This window comes from Eriocheir sinensis, chromosome 25 (assembly GCF_024679095.1).
Source record: "Eriocheir sinensis breed Jianghai 21 chromosome 25, ASM2467909v1, whole genome shotgun sequence".
NCBI lineage: Eukaryota > Metazoa > Arthropoda > Malacostraca > Decapoda > Varunidae > Eriocheir > Eriocheir sinensis.
Window position 1 is genome coordinate 4901425 of NC_066533.1, and position 18279 is coordinate 4919703.

The 18279-nt window shown below is 39.6% G+C and overlaps 1 protein-coding gene across 1 annotated transcript in view; it reads left to right on the top strand.

Moving 5' to 3' along the window:
• LOC127003224 (citron rho-interacting kinase-like) overlaps window positions 1–18279 on the top strand; it is a 47903-nt gene that overhangs the window by 21274 nt on the left and 8350 nt on the right. Inside the window, exons 16-30 of the mRNA XM_050869605.1 lie at window positions 347–524; window positions 1128–1342; window positions 1474–1605; window positions 1791–1907; window positions 2395–2508; window positions 2709–2837; window positions 4395–4492; window positions 4741–4960; window positions 12289–12497; window positions 12643–12781; window positions 15429–15585; window positions 16333–16525; window positions 16835–17098; window positions 17403–17607; window positions 18050–18163. Coding sequence (XP_050725562.1) covers window positions 347–524; window positions 1128–1342; window positions 1474–1605; window positions 1791–1907; window positions 2395–2508; window positions 2709–2837; window positions 4395–4492; window positions 4741–4960; window positions 12289–12497; window positions 12643–12781; window positions 15429–15585; window positions 16333–16525; window positions 16835–17098; window positions 17403–17607; window positions 18050–18163 — 2484 coding nt within the window. The remainder of the gene's footprint in view (window positions 1–346; window positions 525–1127; window positions 1343–1473; window positions 1606–1790; window positions 1908–2394; window positions 2509–2708; window positions 2838–4394; window positions 4493–4740; window positions 4961–12288; window positions 12498–12642; window positions 12782–15428; window positions 15586–16332; window positions 16526–16834; window positions 17099–17402; window positions 17608–18049; window positions 18164–18279) is intronic.

Here is an 18279-nt window from a genome sequence, read left to right on the forward strand (position 1 = left end):
TTAGTAAGAATGCAGTGATCCAGTGAAGAATAGGTCCTGATATACCATAGTATTTTAATTTTAATGTCAGTCTTTTGTGCGGGACTTTGTCAAAGGCTTTGGCAAAATCTAAAACAATAATGTCAACTTGTTTAATGTCACGTCGGTCGAGTAGCCTCATAATGTCATGAAATGTAGTAGTGAGTTGTGATTCACATGAGCGTTTGGGTCGAAAGTCGTGTTGTGAATCAATAAGGATGTTGTTTGTGTCAAGGTGATTCAATGCACTCACTACTCTGTTTATGTAATTGTTTCAGTCCTGTGTGGATCTACTTTTAGACGCATAGAGTTTGTTTCTCTTCCCCAGAATGTGTCGTGCCAGCTGAATGAGTCCATAGCCAGTCTGTCCAGCCTTGGCTCCACCCGCAGCCTGAAGGAGGAGGAGCAGGAGGCAAAAATACGTGAGCTGGAGAAGGAGCTGAAGACCATCACTGGCGACAAAGTGAACCTCCAGTCGCAACTCATGCTCGTCAAGGCCAAGGAAGGCAGGTTGCACCTTGTTATTGAGTTCCCTAAAGAATGGTAGTGTAGACATTTTTGTCCTCACTTCCTCTTTTCTTCCTTGGCTGCCCTCCAAAAGTATAACACTGATGGCTTTTTTTCCACTGTAAAAAAGTTTTTTTCCTGTATATGTCCTTTACATCAGCATCAGCAACATACTTCAGTAATATTTTTTTTGTGTGTGTGTTCTAGATTTTTTTTTTTTTTTTTTTTTTTTTTTAGTTATAAGTATTTGTACAAGATGCAATCAGCAAACTATATATCTATATATATATATATCTCTATCTCTCTCTATCTCTATATATATATATCTATATATATATATATATATATATATATATATATATATATATATATATATATATATATATACTATATATATATATATATATATATATATATATATATATATAGTATATATATATATATATATATATATATATATATATATATATATATATATATATATATATATATATATATATATATATATATATATATATATATATATATATATATATATATATATATATATATATATATATATATATATATATATATATATATGTCAGTGGTGTCTGTTACAGGGGAACACACGGCCAAGATATCCGAGTTGGAGCAGCTCCTCACCAAGTTGGGCGAGACTGTCACACTTCTGGAGGGCAAGAAGCACTCCTCAGAGTCCTGTGAGGAGACCTTCAAGGCTAAGCTGGAGTGCCTGGAGACCCAGCTTGATAGTGCCCGCTCAGCCCTCACCCAAGAAAAGGAAAGAAGGGAAAAACTGGCAGATGATCTGAAAAAGGTGAGTTACCTGCCTTACTCCGCCTCTTCTTTTCAAATCTTTGAAATGCCTGGAGTCTCCCTCATTCATGACCAATCATTTCCTTCTCTCAGCTCTCCACTTTCAAGCATCCTATTCTGTCACCATTACAGGCAAAACAGGAGTTGTCAGACAGCAAGCTTGACCTGCGGGTTGCTGAGCGTGAGGCCAAGGCCACCCAGGACACAATAGCATTCCTGCGGGAGAAGAGTAGAGAACAACGAACTCAGCTTGGAGAGAAAGAGGTGAGCCAGTGAGCCTCTGCCTGTCATTAGAGCTTTGACTCCCAACATTTCCTGTGTGATACATTATTAACCACTTTATCCAGCAAGTAGCTAACACATTACCATCTGGTATTTCCTGCCTCTGTCTTCTTGCTGCTTACATCATGTCTCCACAATCACTATGTGCATTGTTTTGTTGCCCTCAGGGTGCCATACAAAATGCTGCTGAGGTTGAAGCCAATCTCTTAAAGACCATTGAAAAATTGGAGGCTGAGATTAAGTCAAGAGAGACTGACATGGACAAGCAGCAACTGGAGCACAAGGTAAGTATTGTGTCCAGATGGTAACCTCCCTCCTGAGGCAGTGTGAAAAAAGGAAGTGGGAAAGGGAGGGAGGGAGGGAGGCATGACTGGAGAACTTTAGGGAAACTGTATGCTTGGTGAATGTGAACCAAAAAAAAAAGGATTAGATCAGGAATGAAAGAATAAGATGAACTATGAAGGTAGTGGAGACACTGAAGAAGGTGCAGGAAAGATGACTACAGTGGTGCAGCTACATGATGGGAAGAGGCAAGACAAATGTAGTGAGAAGAGTGATGGGGATGTAGGTACATACTGGACAGAAGGAAAGGAAGACTGAAGCATGGGTGGATGGACTGTGTCAGGAAGGACTTGAGAGAAAAGCAGCTGCTAGATGACAATGGGTATGACAGCTGGGTGAAGGAGGACTGTCTGGTACATGAACCCCACATAGAAGTCGGAAAGGATGTACAGAGAAAGAAGATTATTATTATTTACCTTCACTTTTCAGCTTGAACTTTCCAAGCTTGAGGAAAAAATCGGGAGACTGGAGGAAGCCAAGAAGAGTGGGGAGCAGCAGCAACGCAAGCTGCAGGAGACTTTCCAGCAGATGGATAATCTTAAGGTATGGCTCAGGTGTTCTGGGTTGGCCTCACAATCTTGTTTTTTCATGGATGTACTGGGGCATGCATGCATTTGCACTTCTTAGGTTTTATTCTTGTGCCTCACATTTGATTTTCTTTGCATTTCATCTTATATGGAATGGAATGAGTATGACAGCCAGAATAGCTGCTGTATTCATTATAATATTTGCTTTCTGTTCAGCTTGAAAAGCGAGGTCTAGAGTCCCAGATAAAGCAAGAAGAGACAGCCAAGAGCAGAGTGGAGCAAGAAAAGTCATCCCTAAGGCAAGAAATCTGTGAACTGCAGAAGAAGCTTCAGCAGTCTGAACTGGTATGTCCTATTTCTCATGGCTGTTTTTGTGAGGAGAAATATAGGAATGAAGGGGTTGCGTGTCATTTAAGAACAAGTTATATTTATATGGAAAGGGGTGATGAAGAGAAGGCAATGTAGAAGGTAAAAGTAGGAAACTCTCCTGTTGTTGATGGCATAACAGCAGATATGTTTAAATATGTAGAAGGTAGAGTTGTAGAGTGGATGTGCTATGTAGCCTGGGAACAGGATGGGCCAGAAGATGAGAAAGGCACTGTGGCACTTTGCAAAAGGAAAGGCAGTAGGGATGATTCCAACAGGCTTAGGGGAAAAAGCTTAGTTAGTGTACCAGGAAAGGTTATGAATGAGATGATGAAAATATACGATAAAAGTGTAGGGGGATTTTAGGAAAGGGCAGGGATGTGTGGATTTTTGCACTGAAAATGTTTGTTAAAAAGTATTGGAGAAGGTTAGAAAGCTTTTTATTGCTTTCATGGACCTGGAAAAGGCCTCTGACAGGGTTGACAGTAAGGGCTTATGGAATGTCTTGAAGATATATGATGTAGAAGGAAGGTTTACATGATTGGAGGTCATATTACAAAAAATGGGGGTATCTGTGCACATGAATGGGGAGCATAGTGAGAGTTTTGGTGTTAGTGTGTGTGTGAGGCAGGTATGTTTTATCACTGTGGTTGTTCAGTGTTTATATGGATGGTTGTGTGAGTGAACTGAGAGTTAGTTTGTCCAATGACAGATTTCCAAGTTAGTGGAAATGGTAATCTCTGAACAAAAAAGTTAGCTTTTCTAATTAGTGATTAGCATATTAGCAGAACCATGCCCCCAGCAGGCCATATAGAGACAGAGGAAAGAGCAAGACAGGGATTGTGAGAAGATAATATGGAGGAAGTAGTAAGTACTTAGAAGCAGTTTTTACGATTCAGGGGGGGGGTAGATGAGGGAGAGAGCAGTCAAGGGCAGGCAGGTGATAGGTGCATTTGAGTTATGAAAGGAAGAAATGTGAGCATGGAGGGTAAAGAGAGGTATATGAAATAATATCCTCCCAGCTCTGTCATATGCATAAGAAACATGAATGTGGAATGTAGCACAGCAGTCATGAATACACATGTGGAAATGAGCTGTACAAGAGGTGCATGTGGTGTGTCATGAGGGGATTGGGAATGCATTGAAAACATACATATAAGTGATATGATATGGCTGTAACAACAAAGGTGTGGGTTGTGGAGTGGCTGAATGGATGAAAGTGGGCTCTGGAGAGGGTCAGACATGTAACAAAAATTAATGAGGATGACTTTGTGAGAGAAAAGAAAAAGGATGTCAGTGGGAGACCTGAAATGGATCAATAGTGGACAAGTCTTGGAAAAAGAGAGTTGGTGGGCAAAGGAGTGAGTATGCTGAGAGGGAGTGCCAGAACAGGGAAAGCTGGAGACATTTCTGCAATGGCCATCACCCAGAGTGAGGCTCCCAGGAGGGAGCAGGAGACATAGATAGATAGTTATATATATTGATCAGTGACTGCAGCATTGCTGAAATGGGTTGTTGTTTTAACCACTCGTGCAGATGATCTCTCAGCTGAAGCAGGTGTGCTCAGACCAAGATGAAGAGCTGTCCCAGATGGAGGCTCAGGCTGATACCATCAGGCAGCTCTCACAGGAAGAGTGAGTTTCATTCATATATGGTTACTCTTTCAGCCCCATTTATGTTACATCATAATTTTAGAAGTCATGGAATATCAATATGATGTTAATGGATTTTCTTTTGTATGGTTGATACTACATATTTTTTTATTGCTATATTAAATGCTAGTTGAGTCTATATTTTACTGAATATTTGTTGATAGATACATAATTATCAAAGTGTTTGATTTTTCAAAGAATGATGAGCATCACTGTGTTGTGATTTACAGAGCCAGACTGAACAAGGAGGTAGAGAAGCTTCAGGCTGATGTCCGAGCAGCCAAGGCGTCTGCTAACGAAGAAAAATCCCTCAAACTATTCCAAGAAAGGAAAGTGAAGGAATTAGAAAGGCAGTTGAGGGAAGCTGACGCTGAGACGGACCAGCAAGTTGTTCGGCTGAGTGAACAGCTGAAGGAGGAAGAGGAATCCAAGCAGGAGCTACAGCATCAGGTGTGTGTGTGTGTACTTACCTATTTGTAGTCTACCAGCCCTGAGCTAAGCTCTAATAGTCACGTCTCCACTCTCCATATCTACATTTATCCAGCCTTTCCTTCATTTGTTGGACACTGTTCGCCTCCATCACCTCTTCCCACAAGCTGTTTCTTGTGTTAACACTTCTACGTGGAAAACTATACTTTTTTAAGTCGCTCAAACAGGTTCCTTTATTAAGTTTCTTCCTATGTCCTCTCAGCCCCTATGTTCTCGCGGTTAAGAAGAGATTATCTATCCACCTCATCAATTTTATTTACCAACTTATACAGCTTGATCAGATCTCCTCTTTCCCTTCTTTGTTCCAGTGTCGTCAAGTCCATCTTCTTCAATCTGTTTTCATATGTTATATTCGAGAGTTCTGGGACCATTTTAGTTTCAATTCTCTGTATCCTTTCCAGCTTTCTGATATCCTTTTTATGAGGCGACCACACAACTGCAGCATATTCAAGTTTTGGTCGTATCATTGTTGTTATTATTTTCTTCATCATTTCTTTGTCCATAAAATGGAATGATATCCTTATATTTTGCATCATCCTGTAGGTTTCTCCAAACAGCTTGTTTATGTGCTTTTCTGGGGATAGTGTCTTACATAGTTACTCCCAAATCTTTTTCTTCATGTACCACCTTTAAGTTTTCTTCTCCCATCCTGTATGTTTTCCTTGGTCTGTTTTTACTTTTCCCCATTTTCATAACATGGCACTTGTTTGCATTGAATTCCATCTCCCATAATTGGCTCCATCAATACACTGTCCAGGTCTTTTTGCAGCTCACAATCTTCCTCCTTCCTCACTTTTCTTATTAACTTTGCATCATCTACAAAAACGCTCATATAACTTTTTATACCCTTTGGCATATCATTTATATATATGATGAACATTATTGGTGCCAGAACTGAGCCTTGGGGAACTCCACTCTCTACTCTCCTCCAATTTGATTTCTCCTCTCCAATTACTGTCCTCATTTCTCTTCCCCATTAAGTAATCCTTCATCCACTCTTTAACCTTCCCGCCCATTCCTCTCCACTGCTGTAGTTTCCAGATTAACTTGTGTGCGGAACCTTGTCAAAAGCTTTTTTCAAATCGAGATATACACAATCAGCCCATCCTTCTCTCTCTTGCACCACGTCTATTGGTCTTGAGTAGAAACATAGTAAGTTAGTGACACTCGATTTCCCTTTTCCAAATCCAAAGTGTCCTTCATTTATCATGTTTTCCTTTTCTAAATGTTCGACCCATTGTTTTTTATTATACTTTCACAAATCTTGCACATTACACTTGTCAGAGACTGGTCTATAATTTAGTGGTTCAGTTTTATCTCCACTTTTATTGGTACAGTGTTTGCTCTCTTCCATTCTAAGGGCACTTTTCCTGTATTTATAGAGCATGTTATTATGTCATAAAGTGGCTCCAATAATTCATTTCTACACTTTTAGCACTTGTCCCGAGATTCCATCCGGTCCCATAGCTTTCCTTCCATCTAAGGTTTTCATCAACTGTTTCAGTTCTCCTTTATCAACCTTTACATGATTCAGTTTCCCCTCATTCCAATTTTTGAGACCCCAGTCAAAGACGGTTTCTTCCGTAAACACCTTATGAAATTTTTTATTTAATATTTCTGTAAGTTCTTTGTCCTTTTTGTAGATTAAATTTTTTTCCTTAAGCCTTTCCACTCCTTCATTTCTTTTTAACTTCCCGTATATGAATTTCTAAAATATTTTTGGTTCTTCTTTACATTTAAAAACTATTCTTCATTCAAATTCAGCTTCCTCCTCTCTCTTTATTTTCACATAATCATTTCTCGCTTTCTTGTATTTGTCCCTGTTGTTCTTATTTGGTCTTTTCTTTAAATTCCTCCATGCCATATTTCTATTTCTTCTTGCTGTCTCACACTTCCATTCAAGCCATGCTTTCTCTCCTTTAGTTTTTACTGTGTAAAATGGAATGTCGTAAAGATTCATAAAAGTGTCATATTTCTCTTGAATATTAGTACTCCTTCATATCAGTCCAGTCTATCCCACTGAAGAAAGTCTTGAGTTCAACGTAATCTGCCTTAGTGTAGTTTTTCCTTTCCTTATAAGCCTCTTCTCAATATTCACATCCTTCCAAAGTTATCATCTCCAATAGTTCATGGTCACTCTTTCCTAAGGGGCCCTCATGACTGACTCCTTCATCCAACCCCACGTTTTTTGTGAAAATTAGGTCGTCTTGATGGTTCGTCATCCCCTCTCAACCTTGTTTCTCCTTGCGCCCACTGCGTCATCAGGGTATCTGTTACCAACTTCAATAGTTTACTTCCCCAAGTATTTTCACCACCCTCCGTAACAAAATCTTCCCATTTCACTTCTTTGCAACTTAAGTCTGTTAATATTACCTTTTTATTATTTTTTTCATCTGTCAGTGCCTGTATTGTATTTTCCAGCATACTGTTATACATAGGAATACATAGGAAGAACAGACACCAGAAGACCTATCGGTCTATGACGAGGGTGTCTGTTTACTACTGCTACTACTAGTAATCTACGTGTGGTAGGACAGGACAGAATAGATGAAGGCTTCTCCCCACCCACCTCTCCCTCCGGCAACGTGCCGGCAGGAAATAGTTAGAAGAGAACACCATGTACCTTTAAGGAAGAAAGGGCCATGGAAATTTTACAGTAAAGAGTGAAATAAGAGGAAATTACTACACTACTGGTAACCTAAGCTGTGGGGGAAAATGACTTCATTACATAAGAACGTAAGAACATAGAAATACAGGGAGGCTGGAAGAGGCCGAGTGGCCTACACAGGGCAGCCCCAGAATCCCCCCTAATACTCACGATGGGTGAGGTGTAGTTTCAGGGGCACAGGTGGAGGCTTGATCCTCGTTTTACCGGCGGTACTAGGCACAGCACCAGTAACCTGTCACCTTACTGCACCCACACCTCACTCCACATGTCATGCGGACATTAACTGTTGCTTTTCTCTATTGTTGACTTTCGCTACTTGCAATCTAGGTTGTGGGGGAGAATTATATGAATATAGGTTGAGGTCTTGCTGCAATCTATCTGAAAACATGTGAAAAAGGGTCAGTATAATCTTATATCCCTGAAGTACTTATCCAAAGAAGACTTAAAGCTATTGATACTCTGTGCGCTAACTACTGACGGTGGGAGTCCATTCCAGTGATCAACGACTCTTATTGAAAAAACTTCTGCACACCAATGTGTTACATCGATTTCCCTTTAACTTCATACCGTTGCTGCGTGTTCTTGTGTTGGTGTCTCTCTGAAATAGACTATTCGGGTTAATGTTGTCAAGTCCATTAAGGATTTTGAACACTTCAAATAAGTCCCCTCTTATCCTTCGCTTTTTTAGGGAAAACATATCTAAACGCTTTAAACGCTTATCATATGGCAAGTTTTGGAGCGCTGGAATTTGTTTGGTTGCTCGTCGCTGTATCTTTCCTAGCAAAACTTGATCTCTGATATGAGCTATATCAGAGATCAAGTCTTGCTAGAACTGAACGGTGTATTCTAGGTGTGGTCTTACAAATGCTAAATATAATCTCTTCATAAGTTTGGGTGATTTATAATCAAAGTTTCTTGAGATTAATCCCAACTTCATATTGGCTTTTTTACTCGCTGCAGAACATTGATCACTCATTTTAAGAGTGTTACTGATAATGACACCAAGATATTTTTCTTGTTTTACTTCGCTGAGCTCATGTCCTTGAATCTGATATTTAAAGTTAGGATTTTTTTCACCTATGTGCATTACTTTACATTTATCTACGTTAAAACTCATTTACCATTTTTCGCTCCAGTCGGCAAGTCTTATTAAGTCTGATTGAATGTTCTCGCAACTTTGACTGTTCATTACCGTACCTCCTAATTTGGTGTCATCGGCGAATTTGGCTACTTTTGATAGGATATCAGTTTCTAAGTCGTTCACGTAAATTATGAATAGTGTTGGCCCCAGGACCGAACCTTGGGGCACGCCACTGGTGACGGGTTGCCAATCCGATGCTTCACCATTAAGAACTACACGTTGTTCTCTGTTGGTGAGCCAGTCATGAATCCACGCACATAGATGGTCGTTAATACTGTGGGAACGCAGTTTTGAAATAAGCCTAACGTGAGGAACTTTATCAAACGCTTTCTGAAAATCTAGGTAAATTACGTCATATGGGCTTCGGGCGTCCCAACATGTATAAACATTGTTCAAAAAGGTTAATAGGTTGGTAAGGCAAGACCGATGTCTTACTTCATTCCAACTTTTGGTTTTAGGGGTGACATAGGCTGCTATTATGTTATTCTTCTTCTCCACCTTTTACCAGTATCTGCACAGCCATCACCTCGGCACTGTCATTTCCATATCTCACTTCAGTCACTTTCAGGTTTTGTTTTGTCATTATCATCACTCCTCCCTTTCCTTCTTTTCTATCTTTTCTCCAAATGTTGTACTTGCTCTTTCCCTCCAGCACAAGTTCCAGTTCTTTTACAAGCTTTGTTTCAACTATGCATATAATATCTGGATCAATCTCCCTTAAATAATCAGTTAGTTCAATTTTCTTTGATATAAGACCATCTATGTTTGTGTATGCAATCTTTAAACCTTTCTTCCCTTCTCCCTTTTTTCCCCTCTTTCTATCAACACCCTTACTACCTCCTTCCGTCTCCTATCCACCACTTCAGTTTTTCGTTCTTCGTTTCCCCCAAAAATTCTTCTGATCTTTCATAATTTCTCCTTTTTGCTTCATTTAACATTCCTTAGCTTTCATTCTTTCATTCTCTGACATATTTCTCCTCACATATATTTGCTTATATTCTTCAGAGGTGTTTAGTTTCCATGATCTATTTAGTACACTTTCTGTTACCATTTGGGACCTTAATTTTATCTTTAACCCCTTAATGACGATGATGCTGCTGGCATCATATAGTTCTTTCAGACGTGGGCAACGAGCATGATGCCAGTGCCGGAGAGCGAGCAGCTCTCTGGAATTTGAAGGGCTTGTGTAACTATGTCTCTGTCGATGCTAACTGACAAACTGGCACCTCTTTTGCCCCTTACCATGGTAATACCACCACTCCGTGCTAAAAATAGCCTACAGTTCCTGCCTACGCATCATGGCATCTGCAGAGCGATTATGTTCCCTCAGCCGATCTGTTTTGTCAGTCTTCCTTTAGTTTCTGCTCGTAGTGTGTGTGCTGATCGAGTGTAGTCTTGACACCACTTATATACGTGATGTTCTAGATGAACCAATATCTTGTTCACAGGAATGTTCAGAGGAGTGGGAAGCGGAAGTTGGATTTTTTTTAGGATCATGGAATTCCAGCCAAACGGTCTGTCCAAATAATAATCTGATTTCACAGTTGAGTTATACGGATGATTTTCTACAACTTTTATTCAATGAGATTCATTCCAGAATGAAAAAAACTACATTTTTTTTTATTTTTTATTTATTTATTTATTTATTTATTTTTTTTTTTTTTTTTTTTTTTTTGAGTTTCACTGCAACTTTGGCTCTCTGTAGGCAGTAAATTTCCAGATCAAAGATTATAAACTATATTTTTCAGACTCCATCATGATAAAATGAGCAACTTTTCTTCAATAAATTTTCCTGTACGTCGCATCAATATAAAGTTGGAATTTTGGGGGAATCTTGGAATTCAGCCAAATGCGACAACCTAGAAAGAAACAGATTTCACAGCAGGGTGCGCCAGAAAATTTTCTATAAACATCCGTTATGACTTTTTCTCAGTTTCAAAGTGTATTTTCCACTGACTTCTGCCTTATGGGGGGGGGATCTCCCGAGAAAAACTTTTGTGGTTTAATGGTGTTAATGGTCTGTTTGTTCCTTCCTCGTATTTTCTCAGTCTAGTTATTTCATCTACTTCCTCTATCTTTTTCTCCTCTTCCTTATTCATATTTCTCAATATACTTTTCACCTTACTCCTCTTGTTACTCTCTTTCTGAGCCTTCACTGTTTTTTTTTCTTCCTTGACACCAAACTATAAAACACTTTTTCTTTTCTGCCATGTCCTTCACCATTGTTTCTCTATTTATAGTACATTCACTACTTCTTTTTCTGTCTTGTCCCTGTTCCTGTTGCTGTTGTTCTAGAATTTCCCCAAAGCTTGTTTTTTCCTTGTCTTTTTCACTTCACTCCTTCAATTCATCATTGACCACATCCTTAATCTTTTCCTCTACCTTTACACCCACAATCTGCTGATCATTTCCTCTCTTTGCTACCTCTCTTTTTATAATTTCTTTCATATTCTCCATGTCTTCGTTTGTCCCCATCACACTAATCTCTTTCCATTTTCAAAATTTGTATCATTGTCTTTTTTTTTATTTTTCCATCTTCAGTTGTGCTATTTCTTTTTGGCTTTCCAACTGATCCTTAGTCAGTTTAATTATTTTTCTCAATTTTTCCACCGTTTTCTTTGTCTCTTCGTCTCTTCTCCTTGCCTCTTCATCTCTCTTTTATACTTCGGTCAGTGCCTGACTCACTTCCCAAAACTCCACTCTCAACTTCCTCATTTCTATCACTATTTTGTCACAGTCCTGCTATTTGTCCAACCTTTATATTGCTTTGTGGGAAGCTATATTTCTTTATGTCTCTCAAGCATCTTCCCTTCCTCAATTTTTTACTATGTCCTCTTGTGCTCCTGGTGTTTATACCTTCTTTTAGTAGTAGTAGTAGTAGTGTGTGTGTGTGTGTGTGTGTGTGTGTGTATGATGTTCGTGCATGTGTGATTGCATACGTGTGTGTGTGTGTATGTATATTTAAGCTCAGGGCCCAGCACAGCACATCTGCTTTGGGAAAACTTATGTTACATTACTCATTTAATCTTTTCCTATGATTGTTGAGGATGAAGTTGTGAACCAGGAGCTGAGTGAGGGGCTGTAATGTAACATTGTGTCTCAATGGGTGTAGATAATTATTCTTGCAGCTTAGGTACACCAGTTTCTACCCACCATGTCAATGAGTTCCCATATCAGGAATATAATGACTGGAAAATTGAGTTGAGTTATAGAAATTAACTGTTGTCAAACTGAGAAATGTATATTAGTATTTTGACTTGTTTATATGTACCTCAACTCAGTTTCCCAGAGTATAATTCTCCTGTAATATGGGTACCAGTTGGAATGGTGGTGTACCAATTGGCAGGCAGGCCTAATCTGCTCCCTTGACTGCTCAGAAGCAAGCTGTGAACCAGGGGCTGAGAGAGTAGTTGTCAAGGTGGTAGTGTGTTTCTGTAGGTGCATTTAATATGCCTCTAATCCCTTCCCATGACTGATCAGAATGAGACACTGGACCAGGAGCTGAGTGAGGCAATGGTGCTGCTTAAGAACTTGGAACGCCGGCTCCAGGAGGTGCAGGGCCAACGGGACCTCACCCAGCAAGAGTGTGCTGGCCACATTGAGCACATCCATACTCTCAAGGAGTCTAATTTCAAGCTCACTGAGGGACTGGAGGAGGCCATCTCCAAGGCTGAGCTGTACAAGGGCAGGTAGGGAGGCAGTGTCCTTAGTTCCTCATCAACATGAGTCCAGGGTTTGAGTTGGCAGTGTGGGGTGTAAGCTAACTGGATAAATAGATGGACTGAACCTTTGAATGCATACATAGTGTTGAGCAGGGTGTCAACATTCTTCTAGGATTGAGGAGGTGGAGAGGACTCTGGTAGACCATCGTGCCCTACAGGAGGACACCAGAGTGAGAATGCAAGGAACCATTGACCAACAAACCAAGCTGATTGACTTCCTGCAGTCAAAAATGGACAGCAAGAAAAAGAAGGTGTGTAAAAGTCGTGCCAACATTACAATTCATTGCATTTTTTATTAGTAGTGTTTTATATATATATATATATATATATATATATATATATATATATATATATATATATATATATATATATATATATATATATATATATATATATATATATATATATATATATATATATATATATATATATATATATATATATATATATATATATATATATATATATATATATATATATATATATATATATATATATATATATATATATATATATATATATATATATATATATATATATATATATATATATATATATATATATATATATATATATATATATATATATATATATATATATATATATATATATATATATATATATATATATATAGATTATATGTGTGTGTGTGTTTGTGTGTGTGTGTGTACACACACACACACCCAGAAAGGTATATGGAAAAGTCATAATAGAGAGGGTGCAAAGACTTACAGAAGAGAAAATCAGTGAAGAACAAGGAGGCTTCAGGAAGGGAAGGGGATGTGTGGATCAGATATTTGCCTTCAGGATGGTAGTAGAAAAAATAATAGCAAAAGGAAAGAAACTATATGCTGCCTTCATGGATTTGGAAAAAGCTTATGACAGAGTCCATTGGATTGCATTGTGGGATGTTTTAAAGATTTATGGTGTGGGAGGAAAACTGCTTAGTGCAATAATCTTTCTATGGGGATGCATCTACATATAAAAATTACTGGAGAAAGAAGTGAACATTTTGAGATAAAAGTGGGCTTAAGACAAGGGTGCGTCATGTCACCATGGTTATTCAATATTTATATGGATGGTGTCATTAGAGAAATGAAGGGCAAAGTTGGAGAAGTTGGAGTAAGACTGTTCGATGAGGGAAGGAAGTGGGTACTGAATTCGATACTGTTTGCTGATGACACGGTGCTCATTGCAGAAAATGAAAGTGACCTACAAAATTTGGTCAGTGTTTTTGATAGTGTCTGTAATAGGAGAAAGCTGAAAGTAAATGTCAACAAAAGTAAAGTGATGGTTTGTGAGCGAAGTAGAAGTGAGGTTGTAAATTTTGTATGCCCATATAGAGTGGGAATTGAATATGAAAAAGAATGCAAAATCATTTTGAATGGTGAAGAAAAGGAGGAGGTCAATGAGTTTAAGTACCTTGGATCAGTTATGTGTAAGCATGGTGGTATGAAGGGAGAGTTAAGAGAAAGGGCATTGCAAGGAAGAAGGGTGGTAGGGTCTTTGGGACGAATCATGAATGGCAGAAGTGTGAGCATGGAAGTAAAGAGGGATTTGAGAAATACAATAATAGCACCAACCCTCTCATATGCAAGTGAAACGTGGACCTGGAATGAAAGTCAGAGGTCTTGAGTGCAGGCAGCGGAAATGAGTTATTTGAGGAGTGCTTGTGGTGTGAGTAGAATGGATGGAATGATGGACAGGACAGCTGGCAGAAAAAAAGTGAGTACGAAAGAAAGAAAGTGTATACGAGCACAGGGGTGAAGGGAAGAAGTGTGGAGTGGTGGAAGAAGTGAAGTGACAGACCTTAAAGTGGTTTGGCCACATGGAGCGAATGGAGGAGAGTAAGATGACCAGAAGGGTGTATGTGAGTGAGATAGAGGGAGGGAATGCTAGAGGACAACCTCCTGTGAAATATATATATATATATATATATATATATATATATATATATATATATATATATATATATATATATATATATATATATATATATATATATATATATATATATATATATATATATATTTATTTATTGTCATCTCATTGATGTTCTATTCTCTTTACATGTAGCTATCTCTTCAATTTTTTCCAGTGGTCAGCAACCTGTGGCTCTTTCAAGAGACCTGTGCGACTCCTGCCACCTACTTAAAAATATCCAAATTATCATAGAAAAATGTGAGCATACGCTCTCCAATGAAATGCAGGAGCAGAAGTCATGGTGACCATATATATGAAATACATAAAGTTAGCATGTTGTTTAAAAATATGTAGCATTTGTTCAGTTGTGGTAACTAGCTATAAAGGATTGACAATAGGTTGCTGACATCATATGATTTAAAAGAATGTATTCATAAATATAATAGTTTATTTTATGACAGCTGCAATTATAATTGTTATTATTATTACTATTATTATTATTATTATTATTATTATTATTATTATTATTATTATTATTATTATTATTATTATTATTATTATTATTATTATTATTATTATTATTATTATTTTAGTGTATTTTATTATCTTGTCTGTGGGTACATTATCTAACTCCCATATGGAGGATGAAAATTTTAATGTTTCGTAATTTCCATTTATAATTTACACTGCGGCTCCAGCATTACTTCTTTTCTGCCAAGTTTGAAGAAACTGTCTCTTCTCAAATTGTGGGCTGCCGACCTCTGGTCTATGCCAAAGAAAAAACATGCAGTCCTATGTTTCTCTCTTCTTGTTTTATTATTTCAGCCATATCCATTCCTATCAATACTACAACTTTGGTTTCTCCACTCACTTTTTTTCTGCCAGCTGTCCTGTCCATCCTCAACCTCACCATCCACATCAGTAGCAACCTTAGTTTCAGCATTCACACATTTAGTGACTCCATTCTTGTTGCAGAATCTCAAGGACAAGTGGTTTGGAAAGGAGAATAAGGAGAACTTTGGCTTCTCAATGCCTCATCAGTACCGGGAGTTGGAAGAGTTGCTTGCCCGGGAACGTGCCACTAACAGACGCCTGGAAAAGGAGCTAGCCAAAGCTCGGGCTGGCCACAAGGGTAAGTAGTGCCACATGCTGCTCTCCTGACCACTGCAGCAGAGCTCTCTTACAAAGCCTTGGAAACTTCTTATTTGAGTAAATTGGGTAGTGGGTTCTCATCCACCACAGGCTCAAGGGCCAATGAGAAAGATGAGCACCAATGCCATATGCAGCTTAGCCTATGCCCCCAACTGGCTTAAGTAAACAGGGTGGCAAGATTGAGAGTGAAGAAAGCAAGAGAACATAGTTACAGGCAGAGAGACTATGTGAAATGAGCAGCATGCACATTCACATTTTTTCTAGAACTGTCAAGCCAGACCCTGATATTGTTCATGGGTGTAACAGCAATGGGAGTAAATTGTTAGGTAATTAAATGGGTGAAGTATGGTAATCCAAGATAGTTTGGACAGGTGATAAGAATGAATGAGAATGACTTTGTAAAGAGTTTATGAGGGTAGGTTTAAGGCAGAGGGTATTGGAGAGACCACAGTAAAATGGATCAGTAGTGTGGATGAGTTAGGGATTGAATGCACTGCGATTAAGTGCCAGAACAGGGAAAGTTGGAGATGTGCTGTGGCCACCTTGTGTAGTTCTCATGAGGGGACGTGGCATTGGAGATATAGATAGATAGATGGTTGGTTGTTTGTGCAGGTGTTGTGACAGATGACCGAGGTACTCCTCACCACTACACCTCTCCTGTTATCCTCACAAATGTCACCCCAAAAGTGCCACTGTTTTGTTTCTGTATGGCTGGTCATCCTCACAGGTGGTGTGATGGATGGCAAAGGCACTCCTCGGGGCGCCTGCACCCCACAGCTGCCCAGCACTCCCATGCCTCCTCCGTCACCCTGGACACCACGCACACCCCAGACTAAGAGGCCACCACCGGTTGGAGGAGAAGTGTCCACGCCCCGCCACAGTACCTCGAGGCAACGCATGAGGCACAGCATCCCTCACAGGTGGGTCATGGCAGGGTGGAGGGAGCCAGTGTAGGGTTTCATGTACACTTCCTCTTGGTATGCTGTAGTGTGCTTTTGTACAGTTTGGTGCATTCTGGGAGGCTAGTGGGTCTGGTCTGCCTCAATGCAAACCTAACCAAGTACCTAGGTTTTGGAACCTATACAAACCTGTTGTAACAATTCACACCATAATTTATACATACTATAGAAGGGAACTTAAGTGATGCACATTGTGTCCTGAATGTGACTGCAGTCACTGTCATCTCAACATTTTTAGGATGTGAGGAAATATAGAGATGTTTATTGCAGGTGGCAGTTGGGTCTGCAGATGCACGGAGCCCGCTGTGCTGGGTGTCTAGGCAGCATCCCCTTCGCCCGCAGTGCTGCTAAGTGTCAGGAGTGTGGCACGACAGCACACATTAAGTGTTCTCAGGAGTTGCCGTCTACCTGTGGGCTGCCCATGCAGTTTGCTGAACACCTCTCCAAGGGGAGGCCCACCCACTCCCCTGAGAAGAGGCCGAGCTCATGGGCCGAGTCTCCAAATGTGCTGCAGGGCTGGCTCAAGATGCCCAGGTAACAAGGCACAACACCAACCATGCATACATGTTTAAAACAATAATACTCTTAATTATGCTGTTAAGACTTTAGAGATTGACTCCCATATGGATACTAATTTTCAAGAAGCTTAACCATTAAAGTGTCAGAGGCACCTTACTGGTTCAAATTGTGTCTCAGCTGAATATGTGATAGCCAGATTCTATATGGCTGTCTTTTACATGAGTACTTCCTCTCCACAGTAATGCTTCTCTTGAGTGGCCAAACTGCAGGGTAAGACCACATTATATCAGTACAGTTGTGACAAGTTATGGTTTTGCAGGTCAGACAAGTCTTGCTGGGAGAGCTGCTACATTTGCCTAGAGAAAGAGACGGTGTTGGTTTATGACAAAGAGCCGTCCAGCAACACACAGGCCCGGGCCCGGGTCTGCCTCACTCGGCCAGGCTGCACCACGACCGTCATGTCCACTGTGCCACGTTCAGAGCTCCCCAACACCAGCAGCGTTGACCTCCCATACATCCTGAAGGTAGAGCTCACATGTCACAGAACCTGGACTGTTATTAAGTTTACAGTTTTTATTGATGAAGTTCAGAGTTGTTTGTGTTTTTAAGCTTGTTAAAATTTAATTTTGTTTCTGAGCATAACATAGAATGATGAAAGGTGGTGAAGGAAACACGGGCTAGGGAACGAGTGTTTGCTCCTGACTAGTTTCACCTTAGTGGGCTTCTTCAGAGGAATGAGCTGACCTTATTCCTCTGAAGAAGCCCACTAAGGCGAAACTAGTCAGGAGTAAACACTCGTTCCCTAGCCCGTGTTTCCTTCACCATCTTTCATCACTTGTCATAATGTCTACACATAACAGAATGTTTCTGCACACCTCTGACTAGTCATTAGATGAAACTGTTTGAATAATCATTTGTTGATCTTACGATTCCTAAAGTATTACTTAGAAGTGTTCTTGCTCATAGGTTGAAATACGTGCCAAGACAGCAGCAGGACCCTCAGACACCCTGTACCTCATGACCACCAACTTTGAGGAGAAGCAGACATGGGTGACTGCCTTGGAGAGTGTGGTGGCTCAGGTGAGGGAGAGTGTGTGGGGAAGATAAAAGTTAGCCTTCATAGAACACTTATCTTTTTCCTCTGTATATGTTGTATGGTGCACACAGGCCAGGGCACAGGGACTGTCAAAGAGAGA